The sequence below is a fragment of the Mytilus trossulus genome, chromosome 9 (assembly GCF_036588685.1).
Source record: "Mytilus trossulus isolate FHL-02 chromosome 9, PNRI_Mtr1.1.1.hap1, whole genome shotgun sequence".
NCBI classification, from domain to species: Eukaryota; Metazoa; Mollusca; class Bivalvia; order Mytilida; family Mytilidae; genus Mytilus; species Mytilus trossulus.
This window is the reverse complement of record NC_086381.1, coordinates 562,279-585,103: the sequence shown is the minus strand read 5'-3', so window position 1 is coordinate 585,103 and position 22,825 is coordinate 562,279. Positions and strand designations below refer to the sequence as shown.

General features: G+C 33.2%; 1 protein-coding gene across 2 annotated transcripts; it reads left to right on the top strand.

The window, feature by feature from the left end:
• Window positions 1-5,995: 5,995 nt before the first annotated feature.
• LOC134684255 (large ribosomal subunit protein uL11-like) lies at window positions 5,996-22,374 on the top strand. 2 transcript variants are annotated; one of them, XM_063543518.1, is made up of 6 exons: window positions 5,996-6,166; window positions 14,840-14,913; window positions 17,859-18,039; window positions 19,048-19,155; window positions 19,827-19,918; window positions 22,281-22,374. In XM_063543518.1, exons 1-6 carry the CDS (start codon window positions 6,130-6,132, stop codon window positions 22,284-22,286), a joined length of 498 nt encoding a protein of 165 aa, XP_063399588.1. In that variant the 5' UTR covers window positions 5,996-6,129; the 3' UTR covers window positions 22,287-22,374. The 2 variants fall into 2 exon arrangements, with proteins under 2 accessions (XP_063399588.1, XP_063399589.1); XM_063543519.1 differs by lacking the exon at window positions 5,996-6,166 and having other exon boundaries at window positions 14,858-14,956.
• Window positions 22,375-22,825: the final 451 nt, after the last annotated feature.

Sequence of the window (22,825 nt, the reverse complement as noted above, 5' to 3'; positions counted from 1 at the left end):
GAAAATTCATTATTTTTTTTCCAGTGTCGGGTGAAGCAATTAAGGGCCGCTAAGGATCATCGCGTAAAATACGATGTGTCATGGCCACATGAACATGCCCAAACCAAATCATTGAGTTATTCTGATGAAGACTTCGGACTCGTACATCTAGTTAGAGGTGAACTATTTATTATGCACAACATAGAAGAACAAGCCATTTCAATGCTAAGACAAAAGCATTTAATTAATCTGTTATATCTTGCCGAAAAATATCCCTTTTCTGAGATTAAGGATTTTCATGCCGAAGTTTTGCGTTCGGTGGAAAGGAGTCACAAACATTGGTCTCATACGTTTTCAGAAGAACAAGGCCGCACTCTCGTCTCCGCCCTTAAAATGGACCTTAGAGGAAGAACTGAAGGATAATAATTGCAATCTAATTTGCAGCTCCTTCCAAGCAGGAAAATGTAGCCATTTTGTGAATCAATTTGGAGAATATTGAGATAACAATTTATTGCATATCGCTAATATCATAATCAATTATTATGTTGGTTTTTTTTTGTTTTTTTGTTTTTTTTATAATACATAATGATGATATTCCCCTGATTGCTTCCCCTGGTTTTTTTTTCAGGTGTGTACAATATTTATGAGTAACATTACTCAAAATATTATGAAATTATTTTGAAACCCCTGCAGTGTCAGGTGTGATTGCTTCCCCTGAATATTCAGGTGTGTACTGTTTAATTTAAAGAGATATCATATTTCACTGCATGCTAATGCGGTCGTGTTTTTGTGTGATTACTCCGAATATAATGATAATAATGTTAAAACTCGGATCCTGCAGTGTCAGGTGTGATTGCTTCCCCTGTTTTTCAGGTGTGTACTATATGATATAAGAGAAATAATATTCCCCTGCAGTGTCAGGTGTGATTGCTTCCCCTGTTTTTCAGGTGTGTACTATATGATATAAGAGAAATACTATTCTATTCCCCTGCAGATGCGGGCGTGTTACTGTGTCTGATCATTCCCAAGTTCGTTATGAATATCTTTTGCAATGAGGCAGATATGTTTAGTAATATTATTTTTTTTGTTCCTTGCATTATAAGCGAGTTATAAAGTTCACCTAGACTAAGTAGTGTTTAATAGTGTGATTGCTTCCCCTGTTTTTCAGGTGTGTACTACATGTATATGATATAAGAGAAATAATATTCCCCTGCAGTGTCAGGTGTGATTGCTTCCCCTGTTTTTCAGGTGTGTACTATATGATATAAGAGAAATAATATTCCCCTGCAGTGTCAGGTGTGATTGCTTCCCCTGTTTTTCAGGTGTGTACTATATGATATAAGAGAAATAATATTCCCCTGCAGTGTCAGGTGTGATTGCTTCCCCTGTTTTTCAGGTGTGTACTGTATGATATAAGAGAAATCATATTCCCCTGCAGTGTCAGGTGTGATTGCTTCCCCTGTTTTTCAGGTGTGTACTATATGATATAAGAGAAATCATATTCCCCTGCAGTGTCAGGTGTGATTGCTTCCCCTGTTTTTCAGGTGTGTACTATACGATATAAGAGAAATCATATTCCCCTGCAGTGTCAGGTGTGATTGCTTCCCCTGTTTTTCAGGTGTGTACTATACGATATAAGATAAATCATATTCCCCTGCAGTGTAAGGTGTGATTGCTTCCCCTGTTTTTCAGGTGTGTACTATATGATATAAGAGAAATCATATTCCCCTGCAGTGTCAGGTGTGATTGCTTCCCCTGTTTTTCAGGTGTGTACTATATGATATAAGAGAAATACTATTCTATTCCCCTGCAGATGCGGGCGTGTTACTGTGTCTGATCATTCCCAAGTTCGTTATGAATATCTTTTGCAATGAGGCAGATATGTTTAGTAATATTATTTTTTTTGTTCCTTGCATTATTAGCGAGTTATAAAGTTCACCTAGACTAAGTAGTGTTTAATAGTGTGATCACTAGTGCCAATGATTGTGTAGTCCAAAAGTCCCCCTCCCCCTGTATTTACAAGGGTGTCTATTTATGACTGAAATGATCCATATTTGATCATATTTATTAAATGCCTTTATTATGTATGATGTAGCACTGATTTTGACACTGTTGTCATAGATAATAATTACATGAATTACACATGAATTACAATGTTGTTGATGAAATTTTAGTTTTACATGTATCATGTACAACGTCAAGCTGTATGAAGGGTATCCTTCTTTTATTCAATTGTCAGACTTAACAGGATCATGATTACACACATGTTTTTTTTCCTTTTTTTTCCTTTCTGTTTGGCGACTTCGTTTGGGTTAAGGTGCTTCATATTGACACTTGTTTATTGTTGCTTATTGATAACATGTTTGGTATAACTGTATATTATTTCATTATTATAATAAAGCACCTTTCGCCAAACACTATTAGTTGTCAATTGATTTACTGCACTTCCAGAGGCGGATTTAGGGAGGGGGCCAGGGGGGCCGGCCCCCCTTTTTGGGAAAAAAATGGTTGCTTACCGATATAGGGAATCACTGCAGCGTTACTGGAGCGGGTCCCTTCTTAGGTCAGTCAATGGGCCCCCACTTATGAAAATGTCTAGATCCGCCACTGACTTCAATTGAACTTTGGTGTATTGATAGTTGTGCATCATTGGCAATCAAAACACATTCTGCTTATGTTTTATATCTAGTTTGTACTATACATGCTATATGCAGCTTGACAGATATATTTATGATATTTGTTGTTTTTACCGTTTTATTGACGTCTTTTCCTGATTTGTTTCTGTCATTTCTGAATACCGTATATATATTTAACAAAAAGGGGCGGCACTCTGGTTTAATTTGTTGGTATGGGACTTTGGCAAGATTCAAGATTCTTTTATGATAAGTGGTGACTCGATCCAACAGGATGTTAATTCGGATAAACTAATTTGAAGTACCAGAACACATGAGAATGTTAAATGATTCGAACAGCAATAAATGCAATGTAATATACACGCAGTTGATTACATCTGAGACTACTATAACAGTAGTATAGTAGTCTCAGATTACATCTACAGATTGGGTGAAATTGGCCGATTGGGCTGTTTGTTCTTTTGTTCAGATTTCGATTAGAACTGTATTTATTGAAATATTCGACGATGACATTTCTAGAGGAGCCAACTAAGTAATCCATTTGATAACAAAATCCAAAGAAGAAAACAAAATAACATTAAGACAAAACTTTATACATTTGCAATTGATAACCACTGATATAAGGTAGAGGTAGACAATAGGGCCCAGGACACGGTTACCACTGATATAAGGTAGAGGTAGACAATAGGGCCCAGGACAGAAATCGAACAAATTCTTTTCATTGTTTTCCACTACTGCTTCTAGATGTAATAATGATTTTTTTTATTATCAAAACTTTGATAACAACTAGTTGAATATGTTTTTCATTTGTATCAGAAATCGAAGTCCATGCATTATATTAGGGACCTGGCTCTAAAGTCATTTGATTTATTCTCAGGATTTAAATAATAATAATAATAGTAAAAAAAAATATTTAACGAAGGTAACACGTTTCCCTCGGTTTTAGTTTGTTACCCCGATTATGTTTTTGGTCCATGGATTTATGAGTTTTGAACAGCGGTATACTACTGTTGCCTTTATTTAACAATTACATGTTAATCTTCCATGAGGCCTTCAAAAACTAGTAATACAAATAGAAATCGGAAAAAAATACATACAAAATAAAATACATAATACAGTTTAATATATCAACTTAAATACTGAATAAGCACATATATGAATTCAGTAGAAGAAAAAATATACATTAGTTCCGTGCATCTTTATTTTGTTCAGTTAGAAAATAGTTTGAACAGTTGGTCTCAAATGTATCTAAATTATCTATTTCTTTAATATTATTTGGTAAATTATTCCAGGCAATAAGACCAGAATATTTAAATGTTCTTTTTAAAAAATCAGAATTAGGTATTGGTACATGAAGAAGTCCTGTTGTTGTCGACCTCAGACAATATTTATAAAGTTTAAGATCAGCACAAGCAGTAAATTTAATAGATAGATAGTCAGGTGCTAGACCATTCATACACTTAAACATTAACACAGCTTGAAAATAGTGTATCCTTATAACTATCGTCATCCATGCAAGCTTTATAAACATTACTGTTAATGGAAAATCAAAAGAAACAGATAGAACTAATCTTGCAGCACGTTTTTGGAGCTTATGTATCCTCTCCAGATTAATGTGTGTGGTAAGACCCCATTCTGTACAACAGTAGTCAATAATGGGTAATATATAGCTATTGTAAAAAAAGATTAAGACCCTTTAATGGTAAAACACGTTTCAACCTTTTTAACAAATATATTCTGGTTGAAATAGTTTCGCATATTCAAGTTATCAATTTGAATTCAGTGACCATGATAGGTTTTTATCAATATGAATTCCGAGAAGTTTTTCAACTTCAACATTATCTAAAGCGTTATTATCTTGTGATAAAACACATAAACATTCATTACAGTTTACCAGTTTTCTGTCTGATCCAACAAGCATACATTTTGATTTCTTGCTATTTATCGTCATATCATTTTCTCTACACCATTTAATAACATTGTCTAAATCTTTATTCAAACACATATTAAAATTTACAATAGATTTAGATGACAAATGTAAAGTTGTATCATCAGCATATTGATCAGATTCTGTATATTCTAAGGTTAATGGTAAGTCATTTATATAAGTATAGAACCTTGAGGAACTCCAAAAGTCACAGTTTGATATTCTGATTCAGTGGTTCCTAACTTAACTTTTTGCATTCTCTGAGAAAGGTACGATGAAAACCATTTTACAGAGTGGTCATCACATCTGTATAATTTGAGTTTTGATAAAAGAATATTGTGATTTACCGTATCAAAAGCCTTTTTAAAATATAAAAAGAGAATGGCGGTATTTATTAAATAATACAATGATTTGAAAAAAGGGGCAAAAGAATCCCCCCAAAAAAATTCCTTCTCAAAATTGTTACGTTAAATTTAGATAGAAAACAAATAGAATATTACCTAAAAAAAAAATGTGTAAGGGTTCCGCGGAACCCAGTGTCTCGCCTACTTTTGCTGAAATTCACAGGCTCAACAAAATGAGGAAAACAATCAATAAAAATATTCCTCTTGATACTATCTTTTGATTTTAAGAAGCTTCTGTCCAAGTTTAGTAAAAATCCAGGATAGTTTATGAATCTAATAAATGTTTAAAAACTTTAACTGCAGACTATGTAATGTTAACTGGAAGAAAACTTAGTCCATTTATAAGTAAAATACAGATACACAGGTACAAAATATTATCAAAATTTCCTGCTAAATACTAGCTTATGATCTTAAACAAGCTTCTGTCTAAGTTTGGTACAAATTAAAAGTAGCAAAAGAAAGTATTTATATTTTTTTAAATTTAACCACAGAGTGAACATGTTATTTTCTGGCAGTCCATTTAAAAGTAAAATACGGAAAAAATGGATTTATTTTTTTACAAAATTTCCTTATGCATATTATCTTTTGATCATAAACTAGCATCTGTCTAAGTTTGGTACAAACCCAGGATAGATTAAGAAATTTATTAAAATTTTAAAAACTTGAACCACAGAGTGAATGTAATGTTTCCCCGCAGAAAAACTAAGTCCATTTATAAGTAAAATACGGAAAAAATGGAATTTTATTTTTACGAAATTAACATTTGGATACTATCTTATGATCATAAACAAGCTTCTGTCCACGTTTTGAAGTAATCCAGTATAGTTTAAGAAAGTTATTAAAATTTCAAAAACTTTAACCACAGAGTGAATATTTGTGGACGCCGCCGACGACGACGCCGACGACGACGGAATGTAGGATCGCTTAGTCTCGCTTTTTCGACAAAAGTCGAAGGCTCGACAAAAATCACATGTTAAAGAATGTCGTTGTTTATAACGTAAGTTTACTCATTACGGTATTTGGACATATCATTTATTTCGTCACCGGAAATAAACTTTCAACTTCCTCTTTTACTTTCATTTTGAAGACGGTGTGGTGCAACCTTTTTGGTCGTGTCTATATCAAGACTCATCCAACATCATTACCGTCGTAAATTAATTTTAAGTTGATAGAATAATAAACAAACATGCCTCCTAAATTCGATCCAACCGCAATTACAACTGGTAAGCTTCTTATTCCAAATACATTTGCTTTCATAGTGACGACGTGTACACCAAAAAAAATATAAGAAAAAATGCAGTGGTAATTTTTAGTGTACACTACAGGTCTAGAATTGAATCCAGAATTGAATTTGACTGAACGGGTTTTATGCTCTGGTTTACGGGACGTATTTCATATTGTATACCATTGTCCGTCTGTCTGTACGTCGTCAACATTTACAAATTATAACTGAACTTCAAACGCTTGAACCAATTCGCTCGACACTTTGGTGAAATCACTGAATGGTATATATTTACTGACGTGAGCTCCCCTTCGATTTCAACATGTTCAAGTTGTGCGAGTTTTATTCATTATAAAATTTAAAGGGAGGGTGGGTGAGATTTTCCAGTGGCAGTGCTCAGATAATAACTCGAAAATGATTTCAGCAGTTTCCATGAAAATTTATCAAGAATTGTGTATATGTATTGAGGCAAGTTTCCTTTTGTTTTTATAAATTTTACGTTTTGGAGTTGTGTGATGTTATTAGAAAAAAAAGTTGTACAGATTTCTGACTGCTTTTACCTGCACAGTGTAAGTGCAGTTATCATGAAACTTTGGTGACTGTTTAATATCTATTCAAATAATTTCTGGAGTTTACACAAAGTCATTATGACATTGACATAAGAGGTAATGATGAGTCGATTCTGCAGGGGTGGATATAGAAGTTTTGGTTAGGGGGGTGCAAACTGAAATATTGTTAAGCGGATGGAGGCGAAATTTTTTTGGGGGGTAATATTATCGAAATTATTGAAATCTTCTAGAGTTGAGTGGGTGAAGCGTGACGGGAAATATTTTGTAAAATTACCAAGAAATAAAAGGAGGTCTCATTGGGGGGTGCTGATCCTGGATCCCGCTAAGTGTTTTGTCAGATTCCCGTATCCCGCTTACACTATGTCCGTAAGCAATTCTCATTTTTTTGTCATTTCCCGGGTCCCGCAAGACCTCATTTCTCGTTTTCACGACGCAGTAATTTGACTTTAACGCTTACGAAAAATTGGCAATCCCGCGTCACGCTTAGACCCCAATGAGACCCACATAAAAGTTTCAAGTGAAAACTGCCTCAATCCATCCCAGTCAATCTACAATCACCATAATTAACAAGAAATTTTTTAGCTTCTCTTCATGGAGACTACCTCCATATATATATAATTTACTAGAAAACTGTCATGTAAAACCGATTTTGGGGGGTGAAGACTTGAATGCATTACAGTACATGTAACAGTATTAGTTCATACCAATTTTAAACGCATCAAGTCATCTCACAGGCCTCAAGTGTTCACCCCCAAACCATTATAAGGGAGCTACCATTTGATTTTTATGGGGGGGGGGGGGGGGGGGGGGGGGCTAGGATGAAATTTGAAAAAAATAGGCAGGACAGGAGTTTGGAGTAAAAAAAAAAGGCAGGATGATACACTTGCAAAAAAAATAGTCAGGACGACAATTTAGGTCAACATGGTGTATCATCAATATGGTGAATACCTTAAAAATGTGGAAAACAAACTCCAAAACAGGATATAATGGAACAATTTACTAATCGAAAATGGTGTCCACCACACAAAGTGACCATATAGAAATGTAAACAATTGAAACACCTGATAAAGTTGCAATTTAGCCTCCGAGGGAACCTGAAATTTTACACACTTATAGTTTGACCGTGCAGTAATATAATACAACAATTTTAATTATAATATCTTCTGAAAAAATGTTTAAGATTAAAATTATAGCAATAAACTAACATATATCCTACATGTGTATAATACCAATTTATTACAATTTGGTATTTTAGTTTATATTGTTTTATCATGACGAGATAAAGATCCAAGTTTGTATTGTGGGTCTGTCTGAAAATTTTGTGCAGAGTTATGGCCCTTGGACTTTGAAAATTCACAAAAATAATCAGTTTCCTCACTTTTTTGTCATGCTTGAAGATATTATTTTGATATTTGTTTAAAATATAATTTACACAATGACAAGTTAAAAATCAAGTTAGTATTTTGATCCAGTACAATTAATTTTAAACAATATGGTATCAGACTACTATAAATTGCCATGGGTAATATGCAGTGATTTTAAATTAATGTGAATTTGTTATATTATACATGTAGTCTTAAATTGGAAGATTAAACATGAATGCAAAAAAAAAAAAATATTTTGGTTGATATTGAAGCACTTTACTGGATTTACTTTCACCAGGAACACTAAATGAGAGGGGACAGTCATGACAGTATGGAATCCATTAACATGTTAACACCTCGATTTTGGCAAAAACAGTTAACAAAATTACTTAAGTGCTGATAATAGTAAACGCATTTGGTTGAAAACAGTTTTCAGTTTGAATTTATCTCTGATAACAGTAAAACAACACCTTGAAAAACGTGAAAAAGGCCAAAACAGTTGAGTTTTAAAGGTATTGCCCCCTCCTAAACTATCAATATGAAATGCATGTGTAACAAATTCCGGCATGACATTTGTTCCGCCGGAACAAATTTCATAGGTAATATGCTCCACCAGAACTTATGTCACATAAAATATGTTCCAGCACTATAAAATTTGTTACGGAACTAATCTGATGAACACTCATATACTCTGAGAATAATACATCTATAGTACACCTCTCAATGTATTTACAAATGTACATATGTATATCCCAATTGTCTATGTCCTGCACTACAGATCTGCAGTAAAAATCTCTTAGTCTATTCTTGCATCAAAGTCCACATAGTTAATATGTATAAGTGACCTCTTTATAGATGAATTCTAAGTTTATTTGAAACAATTGCCAATCTACAATATACATGATATAGTTCTATATGTGTATATAGGTTAAAGAAACTCAAAAAGACTGAATAAAAGTATAACTGAAATGCAGAATTCTTAGGTAAACTGAAAAAGAGTTGGAGGTCAATCAAAACTGTACAAAATCAAATGTCAACCTATGGAAAGAAGGGAAACAACAATATATATAAATGTACAATTCAGAGTTTGCGAAATCTTTTTCCCCCTGGTGGTCCTTGAAGAAAATCTGCTGGTCCTCACTATTAATCTATTGAAAAATACTAAAATTGTGTCAGTCCTATGCAACATTTTGGTGGTGAAATCTTGAGGACTGACACTTTTTGTGAACTCTGACAATTAAAAGGCTTCATCAAATAAAAACCTATGTAAAGCAATTATTTCTGAAAACCTATATAGTTTGGTATTCATTCAAATTTACATTAACGAATGGACATAATTTGTACAAGTTTGGTTGAGGCAAACTAAAGTTGGAGAACAGAAAGCAAAAGACCACTTTCGAGTTCATTCGTCACAGGAAAAAAATCGTCAATTATACGGGCCTTTGTGACGTCATTTACCAGATAAGAGGGGCTCCCTGCATCCCTGCACTATAAACATTCATCAAGCGTATTAGTGATCGTCATTGTACAGGATAAACTAGATATGAAGCTTTTTCAGTAGGTACTTAATCACAATGCCCTAATGACAGCAGTGCAGATTGTCAATTATGAGAATTTAATTTACCAAATAAGTCGTGCAATATAGCTTTATAGTTTTTCAACCATTCCCTCAACATTGAAACGGAAGTCAAGACGCACCCAAAAGCACGAGTGATGTTAAGTTAACTAAAACCAAAGTTTTGACGGAAATGCATTGAACTCAAAAGTTATCTATTAGGGAGGTATGAATGTATAGATGGACAAGGATAAAACTTAATGCCTTCTCCAGGAAGGGGTCGTAATTTCTTTTTATTTTGTATCCAGATTTCCCTCATACCTTGTTAAATTTTGAAAAATATTAATTTGATTGATTCTGTTCAAACATTAAAAATAAATAGTGTATGAAATAATACTCTTGCTATAAAAAAAACCACAACCCTTCCTTGAAGTTAAATGGTTCTTCCCTGATCAAAACCGGATTAAAAATGGTAAAATTTGTCATTTAATGGGGTTCGCGGGTCTAAATCATTTATATAGGATTTCTCTATATTTTTCTATAAATGAACTTTATCTTACAGTTAATAGAAAAATAAAATATAAAAGTGGGTCACCGTTCATTTGCGCTCACAATCTGCCTTCAAAAGAAGCATACATTTTTGTAAAAGTGTTTTTTTTCTGTTGAAGTAATAAGAGAAATAAAGTTAATATCGAAATAAAAATAGAAATTTATTACAGAAATCGCTCAAATTTTACAATAATTTAGTTTAATAAAATTGAGAATGGAAATGGGGAATGTGTCAAAGAGACAACAACCCGACCAAAATAAAAAAACACAACAGCAGAAGGTCACCAACAGGTCTTCAATGTAGCGAGAAATTACCGCACCCGGAGGCGTCCTTCAGTACAGCTTATATGGAAATTATATTAAAAAATATAGGTCACCGATGAGTTGAAAAAGATATTTCAATTTAAAAGCCAAAAAATGACATTTTTCCACCAAAGGGAGATAATTTGGAACTTTTTCAATGATGTATACATTTTAAAAGTCATCTGGGGCCAACACGAATTGATTGTTTTGAATGATTTTTATACCATATGATTAAGTAACAACTACAAAAGGTAACAAATAAAATTTGTAATGAAAAACAAATGTTTAATTTTTTTCTGAAAATTTTATACCCTCGAGCCTCCTTAAGTGAAATGATCACTTCATTTATTCATGTCAGATAAAGTCCAGTGCAACTTTGAAGTAAATGGACAATTTGTTGGACTTCTTTTCTTACCTTTTTTGCTTATGTTGAGTTTTCTCTATTTACAATGTGTACAAACTAATATACAAAAATTTCATTTTACCATGTTAAACCATGCATGCAAAACTTAAGGCTGTAATATAATAGAATTTGCATATAATCTGGCAAGAATTATACCAGTGAGAGTCATCACAAGATTGGAGAGAAGCCCTGTATTTCCATATCCAGTGGTGGATCTAGAAATTTTCATAAGTGGGGGCCCACTGACTGCTCTAAAAGGGGGTACGCTTCAGTGATTCCCTATATGAGCAACCAAAAAAATCTGCCTCTGATATCCCACCACAACACGATACAGGGATAGGGGGCTGGGGGACAAAAAATGGCAATTTCCCATCTTGAGTAACGTCCTTGAACCAGATCTGTATTTCTCAGTTGAAAAAAAAATCCGGGTTTGTTATTTTAAAGGTGGACAGAATTGACGATTCTTCAAAATTTTCTTCAGAACTGAATGTATTACAAAATTGACAGTTCTGAAAATATTTTTATATGTCATGTCCTGTTGGTCCTAATTTCAAGGACTGCATCATCAGATTACTAAATTCTTGTCTACTCTTGTATGTTGGTAAAACTTGTCAACTTATACCCATTAAACTGAAATGTATGTGATATACCATGTTACATATATAACAATTTAGTAAAAATGTTTTGTCAATTTCTTGTACATCTTCTGATCATGATTAGTAATAACAAACACAAATCAAAATTTAGAATGTGACCTTGACCTAATTTTTCTAAGTGGATCAAGAACACTAAATCAAAACACCTCAAGTCTCTTTCACTTGTGGTTTACAGTTGAAAATTCATACCACTTAATTCAAATACTCTATAAGGGCCAGGTTATAAACAAGCAATTTGGAGAAATAAATCTTATGATTGGGAAGGAGAACTCTGAAGTACTAACCAGAGACTGTATAAGTCCAGTCAGTCTAGCATAAATTTTACCCTAACCCAAAAGTAATTGCAACCGAATATTTTTTAAGTTTTAATCCTTCGCATTACACCCTAAATATGTCACGGAATAGAAGTTCCTTCATAATATAAGTTCCAATGGGAAAAACTTATTCTGGAATATTATTTCCACAGGAATAAATATTACAGTAGATGTTCCTAACGGAATAAATAGTATAGAATATTTGTTCCGACAGGTACAGGTATTATGACATTGTTTATAATAAAGTTTCCACTGGAACTTCTGTAAGGTGGAACAAATATACGTTGACAAATATACACCAAAAAATAGTCCCATAAAATCTAACTTGAAAGAAGACTAAAAAAAAATCACCATTCAAAATCCCTATGGAGATTTGCATTGAAATGGGAGATAACTCTTTCAAAATGGCAGAAATATCAATAAAATTGATACAAAATTATAACTTTACCACTTGTATTTATCTGAATGTATCCTTGATTTTTTAGCAATTTTTAGGCAGCAACCATTTGGTTTTCGGGGGGGCTATGGATTTTTTTGGAGAAAAAAAAGTTTGTTTCCAGTTTTTGGAGAAGTAAATAATTTGTTTTTGACCCTGAGAAAAAAAATGGTTTGTTTCACCCTCAGCAAAACATATTGTTCTTCGCCAAAGGCGAAAAAAACAATTGCTGAGAAAAAAAATCCATAGCCCCCCCTCCCCCAGAAAATCAAATGGTTGCTGCCTTAGAGTATAGCAAACAACTCTAAAGGTGTTTTCATATCTTTTCATCAAGCTATTATCTAGATTTCTTAATTCATTAGTTTACCATTTATTGAATTTTTCAACATGTCAAGGTAAAGAATCTCAAATTTAATCAAAATAATTAAGCATGTATTCTTCTCTTTGTGGTTTACAGTTTCCTTACATAAGTAAGTTGCTACAAAAATGTGATATACAGATTTCTCTAATTCTATGGAAATTTATCCCTTTCCGAACCCATTGTATAAAAAAATTTAATCAATGTGTGGTTGCTGGTGATCTCGAAAGATCATTGGATGATTTTAAGGGTCATGAACTTTTTAGCTAAGTGGATGGATCAAAATATGATAACAGGTGTTAATGAAATTGACAATTTCGTGCAATGTGAAAGGCATTCGAAGGGGATTTTCGGTAAACAAAAAACATGTCTTTTTAATCATTAGAGAAACAGATTCTTACAAAGTTACTCGTGGATTATCGGATTTATCCAATCTCGATAGTTAAATTATAAATTTTGAAGGCGGCGAGGACTTTTAAATTAATAATTTAACTATCACGATTGGATAAATCCGATAATCCACTGGTATCAATGTAAGAATCTATATATAAAAATACCAAATTTTCACATATTTTTTTCAAAATGGTCACAAAAGTTCAAATTTGCAATTTCTTGAATGAAAAATGCACCAAATAAATAAAACTACCCATACCACTTTAATTCGTACATTTCATGAGCTGAAGATTATATAATTTAGTCAAATACAAACTTATAACCCCATCAAAGTATCTACTTTAGATTAATTTCAAGAAAACAAACAGATTTTATGGGATCTTTTCTGTGTAAAGGGCATAATGCTATAGATTACAGGCCCGTAGCCAGGAATTTCCAAGGGGGAGTTCGTTGGACTCACAAACTTGACTTTAACAGTCACAATTCGAACAGAACATTGACTTTAACAGTGCTTATTTGTTTTCAAAGAAGGGGGGTGGGGGGGGTCTCGTCCAAACCCCCCTGGCTATGGGTATGGATTAGAACTAAAACATTCTCTGTTGCAATTAGTTCGAGGTTAAATCTTAGTTTGACTGGACTATTGGGGAGATAACTCTCTCACAAGAAAAGTGTTTGGTTAAATAGGGACAGATCAAGAGAGAGTTTGGTTAAACAGGGACAGTTAACTGTTTCAAGAGCGAATAAAACTAGGATGTTATATACACAAAAAAAACTACAGGAAACCTACTGAAACACAATTACAGCGCAAGAAAAAAATCAGGTGGAAAAATATTGAATAAAATAAATAATCTGAACAAAAAAAAGCATTGGAATAATTCTCCCCAATAAATGTAAATATATTTATTACAAGATTACTGAAAAGTTAAAAATAAACTGCTCTTTAAAATGGAAGATTTTACTACATAACTAAGAAAAATGCAGTCCATAAGAGCAAACAGGTTCAAGTTTTGGAATAAGAAAATTGAGTTACCATGTGATATTGTGACAGGTTCAGGCGAATATATATGTACTGTAGATTTGTTATTATTTGCTGGATACAAATTTTGTGGATTTCCTTGGTACATCAGGGAACCAAGAATTTAGATGTTGATAAAAAAACAAAGTTATTATATCAATGCATTCAATTTTTTGCAAAACTGGTAAAATCAAATATCCCCCCCCCCCCCCAAAAAAAAAAAATTCATTAGGCAAAGATTTGTGCATATGAAAAATAATTGAATCCTCTGTATTGAATTTTTAAATTAATTTATTTGTATGCAGCATAAATTTCCTAATATATCAATGATTAATCTAACAATCTTGAGAATGGAAATGGAGAAAATGTCTGAGACATCCCGACCCAAAGAGTAAATAATGACTGAATGCCTTCAATGAAGCGAGAAAATCCCACACCCTGGGTGGACCTCAACTCTTAATAAAAAGTGAATATGATAGTCATACTAAACTCCAAAACATATAAATGAACAAAAATTCAATAACATACAAAACTCCAAAACATAAATGAACAAAAATTCAAAAACATACAAAACTCCAAAACATAAATGAACAAAAATTCAAAAACATACAAGATGAACAAATGCCAGAAGCTCCTAAATTAGGGACATTCATTTACCATCTGACCATGTAAATACATATTTCTGTAGGCAATGAGGGGTGAAACAGTTCTTAAAGTGAACACTACATATACTTATTATCGTATATTTTGTATTTTCAGTATGTGTAAGAGCTGTAGGTGGAGATTGCCCTGCTACATCAGCATTGGCCCCAAAGATTGGTCCACTCGGATTGGTAAGTTTCAATGTCGTGCTACATCAGCATTCCACTCGGATTGGTAAGTCAGTGGCGGATCCAGAACTTTTCCTAAAGGGGGGGGGGGGGGCTTCTCCAGTCGTGCTTCAGTAATTCCCTATATAATCAACCAAATTTTTCCAACGAAAGGAGGGGCCTGGATCCGCATATGTAAGTTTCAATGTCATGTTGCATCAGCATTCCATTGGCCCCAAAGATTGGTAAGTTTCAATGTCATGCTCAGTGACGGATCCAGGAATTTTCATAAGTGGGGGCCCACTGACTGACCTAAGAGGGGGCCCGCTTCAATCACGCTTCAGTGATTCCCTACATAAGGTAGCACTCCACAGTTAGGTGTGTAGTTTCGCATTTTGGCCCCTGTGGATTTTTAAAATATGAGAGCTAGTGTGAAATAAAATTCATTTTTGGATAGCTGAGTACTAAAATAGCCTTCGTATTGGGTTTATATGAACATCAAGATTATGTAATGCATGTAATATAGGCTGTTTTCTGTATGACAGTCCGTATTTGCATGCCCATACCATACATTGGTCCGGCAATTATTGTAATGTTTTTTTTCCAATTTTTTATGGCACGAACTTTGTGATTGGATTTTACGAAAAAATGAGGCGAAAGACACCCATTTTTTATTTGATCATTAGGAAGATCTATGCAAACAGTTTCTAAAAAGGTATCACTTAAAGGCATTGAAATTCTAGTTTGATCCAAATTTTGGGGGGTAAGGTGACATGTTTACCCCCCTTTTTGCAATATTTTATTGTAAATAAATGCAGAATGTTGCCATGGATACACATAAAAGGAATTATTTTTCACCCTTTTAACTTTGAAAAATCAAATCTATGGAAGATACTGATTACATACATATGCACATGTACAACACAAACAGTAAGGTTAATGTATTAGTAATCCAAAAATAGGAGATGATAAAACATTTTGTTGCTCATTTTTAATTTTCTTTTCTAACTGTGGAGTGCTACCTTATGGCACATCAGAAAGCACAGAAATGCACTTTTTAAGATAAATTTCACCACAAGTCTGAAGTCTTTTATGTTCTTGTTTTAGTTCTGAAGTTAAAAACTCTGCTAGGATTGCAATTCATGATTATTTTATTGTTTACTGTCCTTAGCAACCAAATATACACATTTTGACACTTAGACATGTTGCGGTCTTAAATTTGTACTCCATTAGCTTCGCTCTTGTTATCAAATATTGCGCTTTATCTGATATCCCCAGAATGTATCGCTTGAAATTTTTTAATGCGAATAAGTCAAATAAACATTTTTAGCAAGATTTTATATTATAATTTGACATTAATTAAATTTATTGATGCCAGTACTGTTAGAAATTTATACCCTGCTTGAGAGCTACTAAAACAAGGTTAGGTAGGCTATTTACAGCAAAATTGACATACAGGTGCATTCAAATACCTAAAAATTGTATATTTTTTTCTCTTTTAATGTAGTTTTATGATTTTAAACAGAAAAAAGGGAAAAGTTTTAGAATTTTACCCCAAAAATGAGACAGACTTGAAGTTTTTCACTATGATCCAGCATTAATTTTTAAATCACTTTTTGTAGCGTTTCAACATCAACTGCTAACCTTCATAAAATCTTTATTACTGAACCAATTTTAAAAACTAAGGTACCATTTTAGTCGTAACAGCTAGTAGAACATAGAAAATATACTACAAATTGAGGCAGGAGGGGGAAAATTTCACCTTAAGGTAGCACTCCACAGTTAGGTGTGTAGTTTCGCATTTTGGCCCCTGTGGATTTTTAAAATATGAGAGCTAGTGTGAAATAAAATTCATTTTTGGATAGCTGAGTACTAAAATAGCCTTCGTATTGGGTTTATATGAACATCAAGATTATGTAATGCATGTAATATAGGCTGTTTTCTGTATGACAGTCCGTATTTGCATGCCCATACCATACATTGGTCCGGCAATTATTGTAATGTTTTTTTTCCAATTTTTTATGGCACGAACTTTGTGATTGGATTTTACGAAAAAATGAGGCGAAAGACACCCATTTTTTATTTGATCATTAGGAAGATCTATGCAAACAGTTTCTAAAAAGGTATCACTTAAAGGCATTGAAATTCTAGTTTGATCCAAATTTTGGGGGGTAAGGTGACATGTTTACCCCCCTTTTTGCAATATTTTATTGTAAATAAATGCAGAATGTTGCCATGGATACACATAAAAGGAATTATTTTTCACCCTTTTAACTTTGAAAAATCAAATCTATGGAAGATACTGATTACATACATATGCACATGTACAACACAAACAGTAAGGTTAATGTATTAGTAATCCAAAAATAGGAGATGATAAAACATTTTGTTGCTCATTTTTAATTTTCTTTTCTAACTGTGGAGTGCTACCTAAGCAATCAATTTTTTTCCCAAAAAGGGGGGCCCACTAATAAGTGGCCTGGACTGGACAAGTCAAACCATTCATGTGACCATGCTATGACAATTACATCCAGTCAAAAAAAAAATTAAAAAAAAAGAACCTGCCTTCCTGGTCTGTTTACAAAGGGTAGACCCGGGGGAGGGGAAACAGACATTCTTTTTATTTGTGGCCTTACATCTTGAGGAAGAAGATAAATGAATGATTGGGTTAGAGTCTGAATATTTAGTGTCTGGTGCATATGCACCAGTAGTGGCTCCTGGAAATAGATAAAGAGTAATAATAAGAATGGCAAGTACACAAACATTGCTCACAGCTCTGTAAATGTAAATTCTGTGCCAAGTGGAAACAAACATAACACCAAATTGCAATTTCCACCAATTTTACATAGAAAACAAGATATCTTTGATGCTGTCATCAGTTTTTGCTATTTATTGTTTTCATATTTAAAAAGCTTAATGTACATCCTGGATATTTGAAAATTAACAAAATGTATGTTTATTATTTTCAGTCTCCTAAAAAAGTGGGTGATGACATTGCTAAATCCACAGCTGATTGGAAGGGTTTGAAGATCACTGTTAAACTGACAGTACAGAACAGACAGGCTAAATGTGAAGTGGTTCCTAGTGCTGCATCACTTCTCATCAAAGCTCTTAAAGAACCACCAAGGGACAGAAAGAAGGTCAAACATGGTCAGTCAAATATATGTCATTTATATTTAGCAGTCATTAACCCTTTCTGGACCTCCATAATGATGCTTCCCCTTTCCCCCATAATGACAACTCCCCTTTCCTTCATAATGATATTTGATACAATTTACATCCTAATTACCTCCATAATATAGCCTTTTGACTCCTCTCCTTTCCTTTGGCACTATTACCTTCATAATGTAGCCTTTTGACTCCTCTCCTTTCCTTTGGCACTATTACCTTCATAATGTAGCCTTTTGACTCCTCTCCTTTCCTTTGGCACTATTACCTTCATAATGTAGCCTTTTGACTCCTCTCCTTTCCTTTGGCACTGTTACCTTCATAATGTAGCCTTTTGACTCCTCTCCTTTCCTTTGGCACTATTACCTTCATAATGTAGCCTTTTGACTCCTCTCCTTTCCTTTGGCACTATTACCTTCATAATGTAGCCTTTTGACTCCTCTCCTTTCCTTTGGCACTATTACCTTCATAATGTAGCCTTTTGACTCCTCTCCTTTCCTTTGGCACTGTCTCTTTACTCCATTATCAGGACCTCTCTTATCAGGTGCCTCGGTATATATATCAAACTTTATTTAATATTTGTCAAATTTATACATAAATTATTGCCATTAGAAGGGCCTGTTGAAAGACTTGCATGAACTGTAGTCAGTATTTCTTAAAAACTAACAAATGTAACCATGCTGCAGGCCCGTAGCCAGGAATTTTCAAGGGAGGAGGGGGGAGGGTATTTGGACAGTCACAATTTGAACAGAATGTTGACTTTAACAATGCTTATTTGGTTTCAAGGGGGGTTCGGATTTGGAAATATTGACGCTATCAGATTTTTACTTGGACTTGCATAAAAAAAACTGTCAACAGTTTATTAATTTTAAAAGAACTTTCCATCGAATTTTAAGTGCCTAGGTTCTATCTATTTAAACCCTTGCATTTTTTTTACAACTTTGCCAATAGGCTACACAAAATAACTTATACTTATTTTTTCTTAAACAGTGAAACACAATGGTAACATCACATTTGAAGAAGTCATCAAGATTGCCCGACAGATGAGACCCAGGAGTATGAGCAGAACACTCGCTGGAACAGTCAAAGAGGTTTTAGGTTTGTATACGTTTAAAGATTCTTCAACAATATTTATGACCTAATTAGACCAGGATGCAAATTACCTTTCATAATTACACATAAATCTTTATTTAGAGTCGGTATAACCAATACATTAACAGACATACAAGCTCAGACATGTCAGAAGAGCTTTTCAAACCAACATAACAAAAGTACAACAAACAAAACCTGCATATCAAGTCATGCACACTTACAGTTAAACATTTATAGAAAGCAAGACTTTCAGTGACTTCTTTTGTGTCTTGTCAAATTTTTGAAATGGCACAAAATTAGTATACTTTCAGGGAAAATTTCATGAAAGGCAATGTTATTTGTATAACATACATAAGTCAAAGGGTTCTTTTACCCTAATACTGTGCCAATGATAAAATCTCAAAAAAAACTCACATTAATTTGCCTTTTGAGAAAGGTAAAAGTCAGGAACAAAAAAAACACTTAAATAAAATCTTAAATGAGATTAGGAAATAGACATTTTGGTCTGTTTTGAGGAAACTAATAAAGTGGAAGATCTGGAATATTTTCAAGTGGAATTTCTGTACTACTGCTGCAGATGTTTGTTTAATTACAATGAATTCTTAACGGGTAGGGAATTATGTATTGCCATGCAATACTCTCAGAATGCTTGTTAAGATTGGTTTGATATATTACAGGGACTGCACAGTCTGTTGGTTGTACCATCGACAAATCAGCACCACATGACCTGATTGACAAAATTAATGACGGAGAACTGGAAGTTCCAGAAGTAAGTCAGTTTATTGTATACAGAATCATGCACTGATTATAATTAATAACAGCAGATGTAGTTTATAGGTCAAGGACAGCAATCCAACAACAAATTAAACTATAAAATCATCTTGATGTCAACAGTAGACAGTGGCTTCACATTATGTTGAGCTATAAATATTATCATCCAAAGTCTTTAACAGAAAGAATAAATTAAGACAAAACATTCAAAGATCAACAATCTTCACATATATATTCTAAATTAGTGGAAAATGTAACGAAACTTTGACCAAATTACCCTAAAGTTGTATCCAGTTAGAAACACTGAGGATAAAATTAATCACATCAAATATCACATCCCAGGCCATGTGTAAATTTCAAACAAATCCATGGCTTCCATATTTATTGATTATTACCCCAGTAATGGGATTAATTGTCATTAAATGATGTTTTAATAGATAAATGGATAGATATATATGATCATAAACTGTATACTGTGAAATAGATCATCACAAGACATACAAAATTGCTATTAAATCACAAATGTGCAAACATTCTTGATTGCAAATGGGGAAAATAAATATGAAAATGGCATATTTTAATAGGTGAGGGATTCAGGCCTTTGGGAGCCTCTTGTTTTCAAATAAGTAATTCAAATCAAAATAAGGAAGACAATTACATACATATAGCAAGGGCCACAATATTGGTATAAAATTAATTATGAATTGTACTCAACACAACTGTATCAAGGTAAAAACTAACAGAAACAGCTTTAACATGAAATTCTTTAGTTATTGACACATCAATTACATTATAGTCCTTTATTGACACATCAATTACATTATAGTCCTTTATTGACACATCAATTACATTATAGTCCTTTATTGACACATCAATTACATTATAGTCCTTTATTGACACATCAATTACATTATAGTCCTATGTATCAACAAATTCACAATGATAAACTTGAAATCTTGAATGGTGTGTACAGAGCTCCAGATAAGCTGCGTATTTGCGTGATCACGCAATACAAATAATAGAAAACCCAATGCAATTGTCCATTGAAGGGTCCAACAACCCAATTAATTCAACGGAAAACCCAATAATATGCCATAACCATGAGTTCTCAACCCTTTTATTGGCTACCATTTGCGTTATTTACCCTTATCTGTTTACAGTCGTCGCGTAAACTATTTTTATAATATTTATAGTTGGAAATTTCCTGTCGTTCTAAAAATAGATCCCTGAATCAAGTAACTGAAATGGGTCCCTGTTTGAGTTTTCCGTTGCTCAATAGGTACACGTGTTTTTTGTAAACATTTCGATCTTCTCTGCGTTTATCCAATTAGCGTGTGTCATACTTTTTTCGCATTGCTCAGGATTTATCATATAACATACATTGAAATAAAACGAAAGTGAATGTCCGGTAAAAATATTGAATAGAAGCATGTTTTCCGCTTCTTTTGAAAAGCTGAGGGAAAGTTATGATGATAACAAGACTCAGCCAGTGTTTTAAGGAAACGTCCATCAAACGCACGGGCGTGTGTGCATACCATAACGAGAACATCGCTAATAAACATCAAAAACAAAATCAGTTGGAAAAAGTGAAAGGCCAAATCAATTACGAAATGATAAAGCATCAGAAACCAAAAGTTCTAAATAAAAGTCAACTAAACCCAGATTTATGTAAATTGAATAAAACAAAATCTTTCAAGTTTAACTAAGAGTTTATATACTATTTTTTTATTCATTTTACGGTTAGAATTGATGAATATACAAACCATGCACACAGGCACTGGTCTCAGAATTTATTATATAAACTTTAAGGTATAAGACGAGTGCCTGTGAATACACATATCCGTTTTTGTGAGAAAATACAAAACTGGCAAAAAGGTTTGAAACGGGACACAATTTAAACCTACAATTGCACCTCAGTGAATAAACCAAATAAGACAGCTAGCAAATAACCCTCACCATAACCCTAAACCAAATAAAACAGCTAAAAAAAAAGAAAGAAACATATAGATGGGAAAAAAAGGGGTTGATATTGCCTAAATATTTCAATATTGTGTCGATGAAAAAAAAACAATACATTAAGGAGCTTGGTGGTGAAAAACCCAATTTGATATTAACCTGACGGGTGAATTGAAATTGATAATGCAATTAAAAAACTTTATCACCCAATTATATAAGAAAATGGTGGGTAAAAACCCCAATTTGTGAATTCTTATCTGGTGCTCTGTGTGTATTGCTATTGAGAGTATTTGGAAATGTTGGGGAAACCTGAATAGCCAATAAGTTTGGATGTCTGAATAATCTGTTTACTTTAAAACAATAACAAATTTGATTTTGTAAATAATTTTTCTTTTTCTTTTCAGGAATAAAGTTCAGAAGAATAAAAAGAAAAAAGACTAAAGTGATTTGCTTTGTGATTTTCTTGATACAGAAATATTACATCTCATCAATTTAAAATATTCTTTATTGTCTCTTTAAATTGCCCATTTTATTGACCATACAAATTGATACAAGTCCCAAAGTTTAATCTGTAACAAAACAAGCAATTCAATGTTGTTTGTTGATATGGTTCATTATCTAGTTTACCAATTTTTATATAGATTACACTTTTGGTTTTCCTGTTTGAAATCTTCCATACTAATTATTTTGGGCCCTAATAGCTTGCTGTTCAAATATTACATAGCTTGCTTTGAAATATTTCATACATATTTACAAGGAAAGAAGGTTTAAGTGACATATTTGATTTTCCCCAAAGTTTGAGAGTTTATATTGTTTTAAACATTCATTGTGTTGGTTGGATTTTACAAGTCCTGGAGGAGACATCTTTGTCAGTGAGTACATCTAGTTAAAGTGATAAAGGTCTGAACAGAATGGAAGCCATTGATGAATACCAAGTCATTAGTCAAGT